At 31.9% G+C, this 18216-nt stretch overlaps 3 protein-coding genes and 1 pseudogene across 4 annotated transcripts; all 4 read left to right on the forward strand.

The window, feature by feature from the left end:
- Positions 1-4578: 4578 nt before the first annotated feature.
- Positions 4579-6495, forward strand: LOC145585655 (cytochrome P450 monooxygenase 76AD131-like). Its single transcript, XM_081642363.1, has 2 exons — positions 4579-5470; positions 5890-6495. The coding sequence occupies exons 1-2, from the start codon at positions 4607-4609 to the stop codon at positions 6493-6495; spliced, it is 1470 nt and encodes a 489-aa protein (XP_081498489.1). The 5' UTR covers positions 4579-4606.
- Positions 6496-6914: 419 nt separating this feature from the next.
- Positions 6915-9081, forward strand: LOC145585656 (cytochrome P450 monooxygenase 76AD131-like). The gene is made up of 2 exons (XM_081642364.1): positions 6915-7794; positions 8463-9081. Exons 1-2 carry the CDS (start codon positions 6925-6927, stop codon positions 9066-9068), a joined length of 1476 nt encoding a protein of 491 aa, XP_081498490.1. The 5' UTR covers positions 6915-6924; the 3' UTR covers positions 9069-9081.
- A 2188-nt stretch (positions 9082-11269) lies between these two features.
- On the forward strand, positions 11270-13934 carry LOC145585657 (cytochrome P450 76AD1-like; annotated as a pseudogene). The gene is made up of 2 exons (XR_014100699.1): positions 11270-12139; positions 13194-13934. The product of XR_014100699.1 is annotated as a cytochrome P450 76AD1-like (transcript).
- Positions 13935-14133: 199 nt separating this feature from the next.
- Positions 14134-16403, forward strand: LOC145585658 (cytochrome P450 monooxygenase 76AD131-like). Its single transcript, XM_081642365.1, has 2 exons — positions 14134-15000; positions 15684-16403. Exons 1-2 carry the CDS (start codon positions 14134-14136, stop codon positions 16287-16289), a joined length of 1473 nt encoding a protein of 490 aa, XP_081498491.1. The 3' UTR covers positions 16290-16403.
- The last annotated feature ends 1813 nt before the right edge of the window (positions 16404-18216 follow it).

Genomic DNA, 18216 nt, shown 5'->3' on the forward strand with positions numbered 1-18216 from the left:
TCCTGATTATTAGTATATTATAAACTATGGCATTAAAATCCACCCCCCCCCAAAAAAAACAAAAAAAAAACAAAATTTAAATAAAAATAAAAACTCAAAAAATATTAATAAAAAAAAACCATAAAGTGAACCAAACTTGTTCAAAGGAAAATAATAAATAAATAATTTCCTTTCAAGTAAATACAATTGTAAAAGACGAAAGGAGAAAGGAGGGGTTATTTAAAAGTTAAACCTTTGTGGTTACATCTATTGCCTCTCCTCTCTTCTTCTCTCCTCCTCTCTTCTAGGGTTTCTCCAAAATCTTGACCGTTTAGGTCGGAAATACTAATTTCTTCGAAAATTAGACTATTTCCGACCCTTTTCCCTAAATTTTCTTTAGTTTTACAATTTAGGCTTCAATAGATCTACACGAGTAAGTGTAGATATGTCCGTCTCCCTATGGTGGAGTCGTTAGTTTTTGTTGGTTTAGTTGTTTGTTTATGTTTAGGGTTTGTTTGTGTTTTGATAATCATGTTTTTCCCTATTGTCAGTTCTTTGGTAAAGATTTGTTCAGGATCGCAACGGTTGTCAAGTTTTGAAATGCATTCAAGTGAATCAGATGAAAATCATCCTTACGGCTACAACAAATAGTTAGACCCCCAGGCTGTATATTCCAGCGATATGTGCGAGAGATGTGAAAGATTTATGTGTTCGTCATGTGCAATTAATAGATATATAAATGGATCAAATTATGGAGATAATTAAGTTTGTACATTTGGGTCGTCGTTATATCATAGCTAGAGGTACTAACGATCTTTGGGCTAGTAAAATAGGCCAAATCCCACTTGGACGGATCCAAAAAGGTCACATAAAGTGCCTAGATTGAGCACGAGAGGACGAGGCCTATGATGGGCCTCATCCCCTAGTATTCGGCCATATGGAGTGATATGGAGGGTTTTGGGCTTCGTGACTTAGTCTAATTATAATAGGATTATAAATAGACTAAGTGCCTAGGGTTTTTATAACACAATTCAGTGATCAGTTTGATCAAACCCTAATTAGCAAACACGAGACCAAACCCCTCTCAAACTCTCTCTCTCACGGCTCTCTCCTCCTCCCTTGGCGTCGGTTGTGGTGGTTGGTTAGTCCGTTAAAGGTGGTGATTGCGGTTTTCCTCTTTCAAGATGTACCACAGTGCAAGATTTTTTCAACAATCGTAGCATTGATGAAGGAAACCCTAATTTGATTCAATTTTATGTATTTGTTATTGTACATTTCATTTGTAGATGGCGGATGACTTTTTATTAATGAATTGATTTGTTTCAAAAAAAAAAAAAATTCCTTTCAAGTAAATGATTTAGTTAGTTTGGAAATTAAAATTTATAATTAGCCGTTTTGGTAAATACTTTTATAAAATTAGCCATTTTGGTAAAAGATATTTCTCTATGTCCTTTTACGTTTGTTCCAACCCTATTTGTTGATACTCCCTTTATTTTAATAGTCACAATTTGACCAAAAACACATGCAGACTTTAACCATTAATCTCTCTAATTAAGTATTAATAATAAAATGATATTTATTTAAAAAAAAGATATTATAAATGTACACATAGTAGCTAATCCAACAGCATATTACACATTAACACCTTTTTATTTATTTTTGTTTATTTTTAATTTTAATGTACTATGAAAAGAGTCAAGTAAAAGTATAAATTATACTTTGTAGTATATAGTGATAAAAGTCAAAGTATTATACTTAAGACATATCGAGGGAGTACCTATTCAAAGAATTAGTTAATACATAAGTTTGTGGGTTAGTGTTTTATGCGTGGAGTACTAAGTAATTATTGCATGTGGTTAAGTAACTTGAAAAGATACCGGGGTCATGTTTATTCACCTAATTAAACTTGTTAACTTGATTGAGTATCGTCATATTGCACCATTTGTGTATCAAAATAAATATAGAAAATAGCAATTCAAAGAATTACTACCTCTATTACACATTATTTGCAACGATTTAACATAAAATAAAGAGGAAAAATATCTAATCATTACATATAATATGTAACGGAGGTAGTAATTGAAGAACTCCTGAAAAATATAGAATTAAAACACAATATATATACACACCCCATTACAATTTAAAAATATTAGCTAGCATTGAAAGTAAAAGCATAACTAAAAAATTGTTAAATTATTAGATGGTAATTATTTTACTAATTTCTAGTTTGACCATGCATGCTACCTATAATGAAACTCGTGGCCCTCGTGGGACAATCTTTGAAATACGTTTGTATAGCTCAATATCAATATTTACTCTTAGAATTGAAATTACTACGTGATCAACTATTGTTAAGTGTAATAGTATGTAAATATGATGCAGATGGATAAAACAACAATCTTAGGAGACGCAATCAAACACATGAAAGTGCTTCAAGAGAAAGTAAAACAACTTGAAGTGGCTGCTGCTCAACTTAATACTACCAAGTCTACGGTGGTGGTTAAGAAATATCAGTTGTCAATGAATGACGACGACGATAACGATAACGATAACGATGGTTCTTCCTCCATTCTTGTTGACGTCATGAGCGCTAGTGGTGGCAATAACGATGATGGTAGTAACAGTAATAACGCAGATAATCTATTAAGAATTCATCATCACTTCCAGAAATCGAAATTAAGATATTGGATAATACCCTTCTCTTAAAAGTCTTTTGTGAAAATCGTAAAGGGATTTTGTCCGACTTAATTGAAGTGGTGGAAAAGCATGATTTGAGCATTACTAATTATTGTGTCATACCATTTGAGAGGTTCACCCTAGACATTACCATTGTTGCACAGGTAATTCAATCCCCCTTGTCTTCTTACCACCTCATTTTATTTTCCTAATTAATGCATGCTACGTTTACATTCTCTAATTCTAAAAAAAAAACAAAGGAATTAATAACATTTTCTTAAGTTATATGAGCATATATGTACGAGTAAAATGTAAACTGAACAAGTCGTGGCTCTAGAAGTACTCCCTCCGTTTTTAAATACTTGCTACATTATTTTTTCGTGTGCGGAGTTTTAGAATAAATTGGAGAAAGTAATAAAATAGGGGGAGGTAGTGGGGTTGGAGAAAGAATAAAAAATTGTAAAAAAAAACAAAAGTAGTTGAGAGAATTGGAGGAGAGAGAATGAAAATTTTAAAATATGATTTATGTTGGGTCCACTAGGTGAGAAAAATAAATTAAATACTAGGTTAATCCCGTGCGATGCACGGTTTTATAATAAGAATTGAATTATAGACTTTTAACACATATTGAAAAAAAATAACTACTTCCTCCATTTTCCTAATTAATTTTTTATTAAATATGAATATACAATTCCCAAAAGTGCATAATTTTCATATTTAATTAGGAAATTTCAATTAAATTATATTATTAACTATTGTTAACAAATCATAAATAACTAAATAATATAATATCTGTAGAAAATCCAAAATTTAAAAATTCAAATGGAATTTAATTTTCAAAGCAAAATAGGGTAGCTTGTAAAGGAAAAATATGACATCATACATCATTTTGGAGGGAAAAAATAAAATAAGAAAGTGACACGTAGGTAGTGATGACATCAGCGGTTGTTATTTTAGTATATATACTAGATTGTAAAAGATTTCTAAATAAGAAAATAGAGTAAGTATTTAAAAACGACCGAAAAAGAAAAGTGGAGCAATTATTTAAAAATAAAGGGAGTAAATGATTAAAACTATGACATTTCGGCTTTTATATATGATGACACTTTGAAGATGGTGTTTCCTGTTTCTCCCACTCTCAAAGTGTTAAGGCGCGCTCTAATCGATGAGTAACTAGGCTAGGACTCTATCAATTTATTGTAGGAAATTGAAATAATTTTAAATAGCATACTAATAAATAACCTCCTATATTGAACTATGAATTAGACAACGTTGAGCATATACTATATCATAATTTTGATTAAAATAAAAAAATTTAAAATTACAAAATATACGTTATTCTTATTTATATTCATGTATAATAGTATTTATTTTTAAAATGTACAAATTAAAAATAAGCTTTATATAAACCGTGCATCACACGGGTTCTAACCTAGTTTACTACTATTTGATGATAGTTAAAATATTAATTATACAATACATTAATAAACATGTTTTCTCAATCAAAAAATTGCACTTATATATTTGTAAAATCAGATGAAGTTAATGGATATACTTCAAATTTTATATTCACAAATGACAAGAATGAAAATAATCAATCAAAATATGAATGTATTTTATATATTCTTACTCGTGAACACCGTGTTTAATAATTAAATTTAGTCCTCCGAATTTTTTTATTTTTTCACAATTAATCATTATTCCGTGTTAATAAAATTTAATAATTTATACGAGCGTATAATTCAGCCGGTAAGTTGGATTTGAATTTTGTTTTTATATTGTTGTTTAATACGGAGTCTATTTCATTACGGAATATTGTAATGCAAATTGGACCAACAGCGACGTTGATTTGCATGTTACTCCGTACTTCCAAAGTATGGATCGGAGTAGCTTCCTAATAAATAGGAGCACGTTATATCTTCGAAATTATACCTTAAAAAAAAAAAAAAAAATGGAATATTACACCACATTACTACTACTCCTTACCATCCTCATCACCACCATCCAAATCTCAAAAATATTGTTTGGTAAATCCAAACTACCTCCAGGACCAAAACCATGGCCTATCATAGGCAACATTCTCAAGCTCGGCGACAAACCTCATCGTGCTGTCGCCGAGCTTGCAAAACTCTACGGACCTATAATGAGTCTTAAATTAGGGAGTAAAACTACAATAGTTATATCATCCCCGGAAATTGCCAAAGAAATGTTCCTTAACCATGACTTAGCCTTTTCTAGTAGGAATGTCCCGGATGTTGCGAGGGCTGAAAACCATTTCAAATTCTCCATGGTTTTTCTTCCGATATGCCCCAAATGGAGGAGCCTTCGGAAGGTTGCAACTATGCAATTGTTCACCAATCAACGACTTGATACGAGTCAGGATACACGACACAAGAAGGTGAAAGAGCTAGTTGAGTATGTACAACAATGTTGTGACAAGGGTCTGCCAGTCGATATTGGTATGGCGGGGTTTACTACCTCGCTAAATTTGTTGTCAAATACATTTTTTTCGATGGATTTGGCGAGCCATAGCTCTTCGAAATCGCAAGAGTTTAAGGATCTTGTTTGGCTTCTATTAGATTTGTGTGCTAAGCCTAATGTGTCTGATTTTTTCCCATTGATTAAGCACGTGGATTTGCAAGGAGTGTTGAAAACAACTAGGGTTTACTTCAAAAAATTGATGAGAATTTTTGAGGAAATTATTGATGAGAGGTTGAAAGATCCAACAAACGCTAAGGATGATGTTCTAGGCACCTTACTCAAGCTAGTTGAAAACAATGAATTGAGCCTTGACGAAATCAAACATCTACTCGTGGTATGAAATACTAATGACCTTTTTTGATTTCAAGTTAAATTTTTGCAAATAATTGTCATGTTTTACCTTACGAAGTATATATTTGATTACTTATTGGATTAAAAACTCATTGAATTCGAGAAGAGTCGCATGGCATGCAGGTAGACCGACTGGAATAAATAAGAAAACCTTTTTTTTTTTTTTACTGAGGTAATGGATACGTATATATTTCGCGTCTTTGCTATGTTAGTCCCAGTTTGATTTTGACAATATTCACATACATCACTTTTTACATTTTTATAATACAGGTTAGTCTCACTTTAATTTTGACAATATTCACATATGTCACTTATTTCATCTTTATAACACTATGTAAAATCAAATAATTATCATTGATGAAACATTTTTCTCAAAATAAAATTTGCTGCTTTTGTGCTTAGGATTTGTTTGTTGCGGGAACAGATACAACCTCTAGCACATTAGAATGGGCGATGACTGAAATATTACGTAATCCTGAAGTGCATCAAAAGGCTCAAATAGAGATGGAAAAAGTAATCGGGAAGGATGAATCTGTTCAAGAATCAGATATATCAAAACTAGTATATATACAAGCAATCGTGAAAGAAACTCTTAGATTGCATCCACCTGCCCCATTTTTAATCCCTCACAAGGCTGAGAAGGAAGTACAACTACACAATTTTATAGTGCCTAAAAACTCAACTATATGGGTCAATATATGGTCGATTGGCCACAATTCAAATGTTTGGCCAAATCCTGAATTGTTTTCTCCGGAAAGGTTTATGGATAGAGAAATTGATTTCAAAGGACGATATTTTGAGTTAATTCCCTTTGGTACAGGAAGACGAATATGTCCTGGAATGCCACTTGCTTATAGGATGACACATCTGATGTTGGCTACTCTTCTTCATTCATTCAATTGGAAGACCGGTCATGGAGCAAGTCCTCAAGATATAGACATGGAAGAAAAGTTCGGGCTTACTTTGCAAAAAGTCAAACCACTTCAAGCTATTCCACTTTGCAGATGATTGTTATCTACATCTCAATCAAGAAATTATGTGATTGATTTTATCGTACTTCTTTTATTGTACTTCTTTGTTTCATTTAAACTTCAACACATGTTATTTTCAAATTTTTAATTTTAAAAATTATTTAAATAATTTTGAGTGAAGAAAGATTTGAAAAAGAAAGAATGGACTTGTATAGTTGTATTATTGAATACGAAAAAGTACATGGTCCAGATAGATCATGATCATATTGTTCACATCCACACACTTGCCTATAAGATTTCTGCACTCCTTATCTTCACGATTCTTCCATTCGTCATCTTCATTAATTATAATTATAAAAATATGGTAGTTTTCAGCTACATGTAATAAAGTCCCTTAAATATTTTTGTCAATATTTATCAAACTTTTTGCCGTGTTAGATTGTCATACATCACATTTCTGCTATCAATGGAACAATATTACACCACCATTGCCTTGTTCCTCCTCATCGTCGTAACCACTATTACTTTCCTAAAAAATTTGCTTAGCAAATCCAATGAACTTCCTCCAGGGCCAACACCGTGGCCTATCATAGGCAACATTCTTAAGCTCGGTGAAAAACCTCATCGTGCTGTCGCCGAGCTGTCAAAGACTTATGGTCCCATAATGACCCTAAAGTTAGGGAGCATCACTACGATAGTGATATCATCCCCCGAAGTAGCCAAAGAAATGTTCCTTAAACATGACTTGGATTTTTCGGGTAGGGCTATTATAGATGCTATGAGAGCAACTAACCATGATCAAGTTTCCATGGTTTTTCTCCCAATATGCCCAAAATGGCGTAACCTTAGAAAGATTGCAACAACACACTTATTCACTAGTCAACGACTTGATGCTAGTGAGCCATTACGTCTAAAAAAGGTAAATGAGTTAGTTGAGTATGCGGGACAGTGTAGTGAATCCGGCCTACCAATTGATATTGGTAAGGCCGCTTTTGTTACCACGTTAAATTTGTTGTCCAGCACAATTTTCTCAATGGATTTGGCTACCCATGTTTCGTCGAATTCACAAGAGTTTAAGGATATTATTTGGACCTTGTTGGAAGAGGCTGCGAGGCCTAACGTTTCGGATTTTTTCCCGCTCATTCGAGGCTTGGATTTGCAAGGAGTGTTGAGAAGGGCTACGGATTTTGCTAACAAGTTGTTAGGAATTTTTGAAGAGATTATTGATGAACGGTTGAGAAATTCAAATGATGCAAAGGATGATTTCTTAGGTACTTTACTTAAGCTTGTTGATAACAACGAATTAAGCCTTGATGAAGTAAAGCATTTGCTCGTGGTAAGTAATGCTCCCATTTAATCTCACTTGTATTTTTTTCTTCTATTTTATTTTTCAATAACTATGCTTCATGATTAAATTTAGATGGTGAATAAGTGTAAGACCGATTTGAAAAAAAAAAAAAAAAAAAAAATATCAACGTGGTAAACGGGTACTTAATGTTAAAAAACACATCTTAACAAAAGTTACCCATTTTTATTAGCATTTTGAGAATTCGTAGTCAAATCTAACATAAAATTTTAGAAATATTCATATATTTAAAACTTATAGTCACATTTAACTTAGTTTACTATGCCCCGTAAAAATGTTAAAAATTTTGAGCTTTGATCTACATGTCAGTGTGTCATTGGTGTATCTAGGTTTTTACTATAGGGTTACAAACTTACAAATATTCCTTCTGTTTCAAGTGCCACATTCTTATTTATGTTTGTCCTCAATAATGTGTCACAATTGAAAATTGAATTGAACCTCACATATTCGCTAATTATGAAATTAAAGTAAGATTTTAAAATCTATACCACTTGTATTAAGAAATAAATGGGCCTTCCTAAAAATAAAAGAAAAGAAATAAATGGGCCAGGTTAGGTGAATTTTTATTGAATGGTTTGGATCATGGTTGTTGTGAGTCGATATCAAGTTAATTGTATATATATCTTTTTTGTCATTAGGATTTGTTCACGGCAGGAACGGATACAAGTTCTAGCACATTGGAATGGGCAATAACTGAATTACTACGTAATCCGAAAAAGATGAAAAAAGCTCGGACTGAATTAGACCAAGTTTTTGGTAAACATGGGTTTATTCAAGAATCTGATATCTCAAAGCTACCGTATATCCAAGCAATAGTAAAAGAAACTTTTAGATTGCACCCACCAGCGCCATTTCTGATACCTTACAAAGCTGAAAAGGTTGTAGAGCTAGGCAAGTTTTTTGTGCCAAAAAATGCACATGTGTGGGTGAATGTATGGTCTATTGGTCGTAATCCAAGTGTATGGACAAATCCGCTTATGTTTTCACCGGAAAGATTTCTAGACAAAGAAATCAATGTGAGAGGCCGACATTTTGAGCTTATACCCTTTGGAGCAGGGAGAAGGATATGTCCAGGTTTGCCTTTGGCTTATAGGATGGTGCATCTAATGTTGGCTAAACTTCTTCATGCATTCAATTGGACATATCATGGCACCGAAAGTTATAAAGATATAAATGTGGAGGAAAAGTTTGGTATTACACTACAAAAAGCTCAACCACTTCAAGCAATTGCCCTTCCAAGATGATTGTATCATCCTATATAAACAATGGCGGATCTTGACCGAAAGTATTAAAGGGGTCGAAATTTGAAACTTTTGCCTCTCGCTTTAAACTAGTCGCTATAATCCAATATTTTATAAGTAAAATAAGATTATTTAAATTTATTAACTAATTAATTACAATAATTTACCAGGGGCCAGGCCCTAAATGGCCCCGGTGGAAGGTTCCCCTCTATATATAAATATATAACTAGTTTTTTGCCCGAGCGATGCCCCGGGTCATATATATATATATATATATATATATATATATATATATATATATATATATATATATATATATATATATATATATATATATATATATATATATATATATATATATATATATATATATATATATATATATATATATATAAAACTACTATAATAAAATAAAGTGAAATGGATTGGTGGTTTCATTAAAAAATAAACATTTGTTAATTTTTGCAAATATTATTGAACGTCAAAATTTATTTAATAATATGCGATAACCTAAATGTTTTATCGTAAGGACCTGTTATTTTCAGCTTAATTTCAGTTCAGTTCAGGTCCTAATTTCTTTCTCTCATAAATAATTCAATTCAGGCCCTTCCTCCATTTCTATTTACTTAACCCATGGCCTTAGGCACAATATTTAAAGAGAGGAGAGAGAAATTGTAATTTTGTGTCCCTTGTTGCACATGATTTACCTTATTACCTTCAAAAGTTGCCCCCATATGCACTTTTTGAGCATAATTTAGATAAAATAGAAACAGATGAAGTATATTAGTTTTTTTTTTAATTTGTTAACGGATTTTTATTCTTAAGTTGTCATAAAAAAAATTCCTTAATTAAACATACATTGTGATTAAAAGAAAAAACCAAAATTTTGTTATACTTTTTTGGGTTACATATTTTAAATGAGTAACTGAAAGAAATACATATTTTAAATAAGTATTGTTGTTAAAAAATACACGTATAAGACAATTAAAATTTTAGAATTAATGAATATGAATAACTCATTTTAAATAACTTTATCACCATAAGATGTGTTAATATTAATGCTAACAAATTAGAATTTTTTTGAGAGGAAACATTAATATCAATAATAACATGACATGGCACCACATGACGAAATTAACGACACGTGGCAAGATTTCAATTCTTGCCATTGAGTTTTAATAATATATATTGATTGATATTGATATTGATTGATAGTTTTCAGTTTCTTTTCTAGGGTGAAACATTTAAATTATTTTGAGATTTTTGAGTCCTCATCATTTGGCCCGAGCTTATAAAATGTCACAAATGACATGAGACAATATGATAAAGAATTTTTCTTGAAACTCAGTTATAGATAAAAAATAAAATTAAAAAAAAAAATTAAATGAAAGACTTTAGACAAACAATTGTTCTTTGACCAAAAAAAAAAAAAGAAAAAAGCCTTCCGTAAAAATTGTTAAATTTAAATTTTCACATTTTTTTACGACACTTAAATCATTAATATCTCAAGTAAAAATCCTAAATTATTTGATGCAAAAAATGTTGGTAGAAGTCTTAGGGCCTGTTTCTCTTCACATTATTTTCAGTTTAGTTCTTAATTTTCTTCTATCATAAAATATTCAGTTTAGTTCAGTTCAGTCAATCAAAACAGACCCTTAGAATTCGATTTTAGAAGTAGTCGAAACCCTAAAGGCTCAACTACTATACTTTCCATCGTAATACATTACTTTTTCCAAAAACAAGTAACTGCCCCTTTCTAATAATTTTACCAAGCTAAGTTTGGTCTAGTGGTAAGGATTGTACCTTTCAACCTTGAGGTTGGGGGTTCAATCCTCACTAGAGGCACTTTGAGGGTGAGGAATCCCTTACCCTTCCCCCCTCACTCCTCAAAGTGTCTGACCCGCAAATACCGGATAAAAAAAAACCGTTAGATTTGAGATTCGATCAGGGTCCTTCTCCTTACCGTTAAAAAAAAAAAAAAAAAAAAGAGTAACTGCCCCTTAATGATTATAATGTAACTATGTAGTAAAAATTATAAAAAATAATTCCATGATGATGACTTCTTATCCTGAATAATTCATATCCAAAATGGATGTGGCTCAAAATCATGCACGGTACAATCATACAGCTTGTCCAACTACAGTAGATCTTGATTATAAATTTTCACAAAATTTCTTGTCCAAAAATTATAGCTGCTAAATCAAATATCAATGGAGTACTACATTATTGTTACGTTACTCCTTACCATAGTTTACATTACGTTCATATATAACACATTTAGCAAATCAAAAGTGATCAACCCTCCAGGGCCAAGACCATGGCCTATCATAGGTAATATGCTTCTTCTCGACGACAAGCCTCATCGTGCAGTCGCCAAGCTCTCAAGAATTTACGGCCCCATAATGTCTCTCAAGCTTGGGAGCCTCACTACAATAGTGATATCATCCCCGGAAATAGCCAAAGAAATGTTCGTTAAACATGACTTAGATTTTTCTAGTAGGATTGTGCAAGATGCTGTGAGGGCCTTAAACCATGAAAAGGTCTCTGTGGTTTGGCTCCCAGTAAGCCCTAAATGGCGCGAGCTTAGGAAGATTTTAGCCCTTCAATTATTCACAACACATCGGCTTAATGATAGTCAGGATATACGGCATAAGAAGGTGAAAGAGCTAATTGATTATGTGCAACAATGTTGTGAAACCGGCCAACCTGTTGATATTGGTAAGGCAGGATTCACAACCGCGCTTAATTTGTTGTCCAACACATTTTTCTCGATGGATTTTGCTAGCCATTCTTCGTCGGATTTGCAAGAGTTTAAGGAGCTTGTATGGCATTTGATGGAAGAGATTGGAAGGCCTAATGTTTCGGATTTTTTCCCGTTAATTAGGTTGTTGGATTTGCAAGGGGTATTGAAGAGAAGTAAGCGAAACTATACTAAATCTTTGAAAAATTTTCAGGATATTATTGATGAAAGATTAAGAGATCCAAATGCTCCAAAAGATGGTGTCCTTGCTACTCTACTCAAACTCATCAAGGATAATAATTTGAGCCTTGATGAAGTAAAACATTTGCTAGTGGTAAGTTCTACTATTACCCCCCTATTTTATTTTTAGCTATTGTCTAATTGTTTCTCTTTATAATGTTAGGACAATTTTCAAATGGCTACAATGAAATTGTGGTTATTATAACTGAGTGAATCTTAGCCCTCTAATTTATAAAATTTATCCTATTCATCCATTTAGTTGACTTTAAACATAAAAGAGTCAATTTTTCAGACACAAAATTCATTCCATATAGATCATTTAATCAAAATTTAAATACATCGTATCCAAAACTAAATACAATTAAATACTGTAGATTTTAAATAAATAAAAACTACTGAAAAAGATTTCAACTTTTTTAATAATGGAAAATCTGGTCTGATGGTTAAACCTTTGATTTTTATCTTATTGGCTGATTTTTATCTTATTGGAGGATTTTTAATTTTTTTTTTACCTTTGATGTCAAGTAATTGGTTTCTTGAAATTAGAGACAAATCTCACCTTTTTTTTATTTTATTTTTTATCTTCATCTGCTTCGCTCTTTTTTTCTGGTTTTGTTTTACATGGAGGATGATTCAATTCTTTCTTTAATAGAATTAATGGAAAATTTATGGACCTTGTAATACTGTAGAGACAAAAGTACTACGGAGTAGACTTATTATTGATAAACTAAAATCAAATGTTGGTTTTTAATGGATATTGAAGAATCCTTTGAACTTAGAAATTGCAGGTATAGGTATTATGGGAAATTTTAGTTATTTGTTTTAGAAACCGATCAAAAACTGTTTAATTTAAATCAAAATCAAAATTTTTTTATTTTTTTAATTTGTTATTAAATATTTAAGTCAAGTGAATGGATGAACAGGATTAGTCATTAAAAATAAAGGGTCAAGATTAAAACTAATTACAATAGTTACAATTTTATTGTAGCCATTGAATAGTCATCCTATAATATTGTAGTTAATTAATCATTTTTAGATTATTATTATTAAGCTTATTATAAAACTGAATAACATACATTCATTATTTGATATACGGAGTAATGTCTAACATGTGTGTTTTCTCTTTTTTCGAATATTTTATACATAAGGACTTGTTTGCAGCGGGGACTGATACAACTTCCAGCACATTGGAGTGGGCAATGACTGAGTTTCTACGTAATTCAGAAAAAATGGCAAAAAGCGCAGACTGAAATAGATCAAATTATTGGAAAAAAATGGAACCATTCAAGAGTCAGACATCTCAAAATTACCTTACATTCAAGCAATTGTAAAGGAAACTTTCAGATTGCACCCACCAGCCCCATTTTTAGTACCCCGTAAGGCTAATAATAATGTAGAAATATGTGGCTATTTTGTACCAAAAAGTGCACAAATATGGGTGAATGTGTGGTCCATTGGGCGCGATCCTAGCGTATGGCCAAACCCACTTGTTTTTTCGCCCGAAAGATTTTTGGGGAGGGAAACAGATGTAAAAGGTCAAGATTTTGAACTTATACCTTTCGGAGCAGGAAGAAGGATATGTCCCGGGATGCCATTGGCTTATAGAATGGTACATCTAATGTTGGCTATTCTTCTTCAATCATTCAATTGGAAATTTCACGGCGAAGTGAGTTCAATTGATATAGATATGGAAGAAAAGTTTGGTTTAACACTTCAAAAAGCTAAACCACTTGAAGCAATTCCTTTTCCTAGGTGATCACATCATTTCCTCTCTTAATTAATGTACTTTAAAAAAAAAGGAAGATTGCCATGGTTTTGAAAAAATGGTTTAAACAAATATCAATAATCATTATTGTTGATGATATAATATAGAGCATTAATAAAATGTAACGTGCTATCTAATGTCATTGTATGATTGTATCCTTATTTTATTGCTTAAGATATATAATCTAATAAATTCATCAACACATTACTTTAGAAAGTTTTTTTATAAAGTAATGTAGATGAACATTAGCTATCTAATTAAAGTGACATTTTGAATCTCATCATTCTTCATTGAAATGTGAAATACTCCATAAAATCATAACTATGGAATTTTACACAATACTACTCCAATTGCTACCCTTCACCATCATTCTAGCATTCTTCATCTCAAAACACAAAAAAACCAAACTCCCTAGCCCTCCGGGACCAAAACCATGGCCTATAATAGGCAATATTCTCCAACTCGGCGACAAGCCTCATCGTGCTATCGCCGAGCTCTCCAAAATTTATGGCCCTATAATGTCTCTCAAACTCGGGAGCAACAGAGTGATAGTGATATCATCCCCGGAAGTAGCCAAAGAAATGTTCACGAAACACGATTTAGTCCTTTCTAGTAGGAGTATCCCTGACATTGGGAGGGTCTTAAACCATGATACTTTCTCAATGGTTTGGCTCCCTGTATGTCCCAAATGGCGAAACCTTAGAAAGATCGTAACCATTCAATTGTTTACAAGTCAACGGCTTGATGCCAGCCAAGTTATAAGGCAAAAAAAAGTCAACGAGTTGGTTGAGTATGTGCAACAACGTTGTGAAGGTAGCCTGCCTGTTGATATTGGTAAGGCAGGAAATACTACCTCTCTAAATTTGTTGTCGAACACGTTTTTCTCGATCGATTTGGCTTGTCATACCGACTCGAAATCGCAAGAGTTTCGAGATCTGACTCGAAATATAGTAGAAGACGCTGCAAGGCCTAATGTGTCCGATCTATTTCCAATAGTTAGGCATTTGGATATACAAGGTGTGTTGAAAAGGCATACAGTTTACTTTCGAAAGTTGATGAGGATTTTTGAGAAATTTATTGATGAAAGATTGAAAAATCCAATGGATGTTAAGGATGATGTTCTAGGCACTCTACTTAAGCTTGTTGAGAACAATGAATTAAACCTTGATGAAGTCAAACATATGCTTGTGGTAAGTTCTATCTATCTTACAAAATGTTTCTTCAATTGAAATTTTGTGATTTTACTAGCCCAGTCCGATTAGCAGGCAAGGCTAACCAAGTTAGTGGGCGGGTCATAGGCCCAACTAGATTGGTTCACTATATATATCCACTTTTTAGTACGATCAGTAGATAAACAAGTAACACATGGATTAAAATATTATTTTTTTGTTGATCTACCTTGACACGAACTGATTTGACCCAACTCAAACTCAAAAGCAACCAATAATTTTCGCATTCCCAATTGAACATGAACCAACAAATATAGATCCAACTTGACCTTGATTCACAATCCTGATTGGCACCATGGTCACTTTTCTATGTAGGAGTTAAATAATCTTATGAATATTGATAAAAGTACGTATGTAAGTAAGAACTCCTCTATATGTACAACTGTGGAAGCATAGTTAGTTTGACATAGTCTACATCTTAATTGTTTTATTAATTAATTAATTTTATGTTTGACATTTTAAAAATTGTTTGACAACATAATTTTTATTTTTGTTAGCTCATAAGCATGACAATTTATGTTAGGGTGTATATTTTGAAATACATATAGAAGCATTAATTTTTGTCAATTGAAATTCAAATTAACAAGAAGCACAAAATGAATTGGTTATTATATATGTATAAATGTATATCAATGTATATTCAGGATTTATTTGTAGCTGGAACAGATACAACCTCTATCACATTAGAGTGGGCAATGACAGAATTATTGCAAAATCCGACAAAGATGGAAAAGGCTAAAAGTGAGTTGGACGAAGTACTTGGCAAGAAAGGATCAATGCAAGAATCATATATTTCAAATTTACCATATATTCAAGCAGTATTGAAAGAAACATTAAGATTGCATCCACCGGTCCCACTATTAATACCTCACAAGGCTGTAAAAGATGTACAACTATGTGACTATTTAGTTCGGAAAAATTCAACTTTGTGGGTTAATGTATGGTGGATAAGTCACGATCCAAGTGTATGGCCAAACCCTGAATGTTTTTTACCTGAAAGGTTTTTGGAAAAAGAAATTGATGCTAAGAAACAAGACTTCGAGTTCATACCTTTTGGAGCGGGAAGAAGGATGTGTCCAGGAATACTATTAGCTTACAGGATGTTGCATCTAATGTTGGCTACTCTAATACATTCATTCAACTGGAAGAATGGTCATGGAGAACTTCCAGAAGATTTAGCCATGGAAGAAAAGTTTGGAATGACACTTCAAAAAGCTCATCCACTTGAAGCTATTCCTTTTATTAGGTGATCGATCATCTCAAAATTTTAATTTTGTGACAACTACATGCCATGTTTTTGGCATGGTTCATTATATTATGAGGCGCATGTAGTAAAGTTGATCATAGAAATGTGTGGAGCTAAATAATGGAATAAAGATTCATATTATAATTGTGTACAAACACTGATGACTGATGAACAAAGTTAATTGATTATTTAGACATACTGTGTTCATTTGTTTTGGTTTCAGACATTTGAGTCGGAAAAAAAACAACTCATACATTATCGACAATGGACAAATTTGACACGGCTAGCACTAGCTACAAGGTTCGTTTGGAATCTCGCAACTTAATTGAAAGTTCTTTGGAACTTACGAGGTCAGACCCTTTATAGAAATTTCACTACTTTAGCTGGATTGAAATGTACATGAAAGATCCATGTCCTAATTCGTCAAGAGCGTAACATAAGATCCATGTCCTAATTCGTCAAGAGCGTAACATAAGATCCATGTCCTAATTCGTCAAGAGCGTAACATAGGATGACTAGCGGGAACCCAGGCCAAAATCCCCACTAATTTATACTCCCTCCATCTCTATTTAGTATGAGTAGTATTTTAGCTGAAATGATTTGGATGGAGTATAGTTGGAGTTGGCAGATTTATTGACTTTAGTATTTTATTACTCTCTCTAGTTTTTTTAATTGTTACATTATGAATGACGCATAGTTTTAGGTGTAAACTTATAAGGAGAATGTTATACTATATGTAACCCTAAGGATTATGTATTATAAGAAAAGTATTAATGAAATATATTCATTAATTATACTGATCTGCACTTGATTTTGTCATGTATTCCCAAACTTACACCAAAAAAAAAGAAAGACATTAAATGCTTATTTGTAGCTGTAAGGGTTACATATACCATTACCTTAAATATAGAGTAATAAGATATAAGTGCGGTAGTTACTTGGGGTATTAATAAATTTTAAAAGTTTAATCAAACGTTTATGAATAGTATTATGTCAACTATACTATACTATATATATATATATATATATATATATATATATATATATATATATATATATATATATATATATATATATATATATATATATATATATATATATAGGATAGAGATCCAATGAGAAGGATGAAATATGCATTTACAAAATGTAGCTGTAAGGATCTTACAATTTCGGTTAGATTTTTTTTGCACTTTTTATTCAAAAAATATGCACATTCAGAGCCTGTTCACATTTACCTAATTTCAGTTCAGTTCAGTTCAGCTCCAATCAGTTCAGTTTAGCTCCTAATTTCCCTCTCTCATAAAATATTCATTTCAGCTCAATTCAATTTTTTTCCTTTTTATATTACCAATGTAGCTTTTTGGCTTCTTTTTTTTAAAAAAAAAAAAAATAATTCCCCATCTTCTTTTAAAATTTTTGAGATAATTCTTAAAAATAGTGCGGACATTTATACCCCATTTTTTTTCTTCATATTTTCCTTCATTAATGTTACTAATAAATAAAGTTATGACATAAAACCAAACTGAAAGAGAATTCCGGACATGGCTAACTATGTGCGTGCATTGCGCATTCCTTCATTAATATTACTAATAAAAAAAAGTTATGTTATAAAACCAAACTTAAAGAGAATTCCGGATATGGCTAACTATGTGTGTGCATCGCGCATTCGCGTGCATTAACTACTCTAATTTTTTAAAAAAAGTATGTAAGGGATGTGATGAGAGGAAAAAAAAGTTGATTTGAGTAGGAACCATGATATAAGAGATATAGTCTGTATGATACTCCGTATTAAAATATACTTTCTTTGTTTTATTTTAAATGTCACACCCCTTTTTTTGCACTATTTAAAACGAGTTGATTAGAGTTGATAAATGAGCAACTTTATCAAAATAATTTGGACATCCAGATTACAAGTATAAATTATTTTGAAT

Source organism: Chenopodium album, chromosome 16 (assembly GCF_948465745.1).
Source record: "Chenopodium album chromosome 16, dcCheAlbu1.1, whole genome shotgun sequence".
Taxonomy (NCBI): Eukaryota; Viridiplantae; Streptophyta; class Magnoliopsida; order Caryophyllales; family Amaranthaceae; genus Chenopodium; species Chenopodium album.

Excerpts from the sequence above, each read along its gene's own strand:
- LOC145585655 (XM_081642363.1), top strand. The coding sequence starts at position 4,607 with ATGGAATATTACACCACATTACTACTACTCCTTACCATCCTCATCACC. Across the intron at positions 5,471-5,889 it reads AAATCAAACATCTACTCGTG|GATTTGTTTGTTGCGGGAAC; the intron begins GTATGAAATACT and ends TTTTGTGCTTAG.
- LOC145585656 (XM_081642364.1), top strand. The coding sequence starts at position 6,925 with ATGGAACAATATTACACCACCATTGCCTTGTTCCTCCTCATCGTCGTA. Across the intron at positions 7,795-8,462 it reads AAGTAAAGCATTTGCTCGTG|GATTTGTTCACGGCAGGAAC; the intron begins GTAAGTAATGCT and ends TTTTGTCATTAG.
- LOC145585658 (XM_081642365.1), top strand. The coding sequence starts at position 14,134 with ATGGAATTTTACACAATACTACTCCAATTGCTACCCTTCACCATCATT. Across the intron at positions 15,001-15,683 it reads AAGTCAAACATATGCTTGTG|GATTTATTTGTAGCTGGAAC; the intron begins GTAAGTTCTATC and ends ATGTATATTCAG.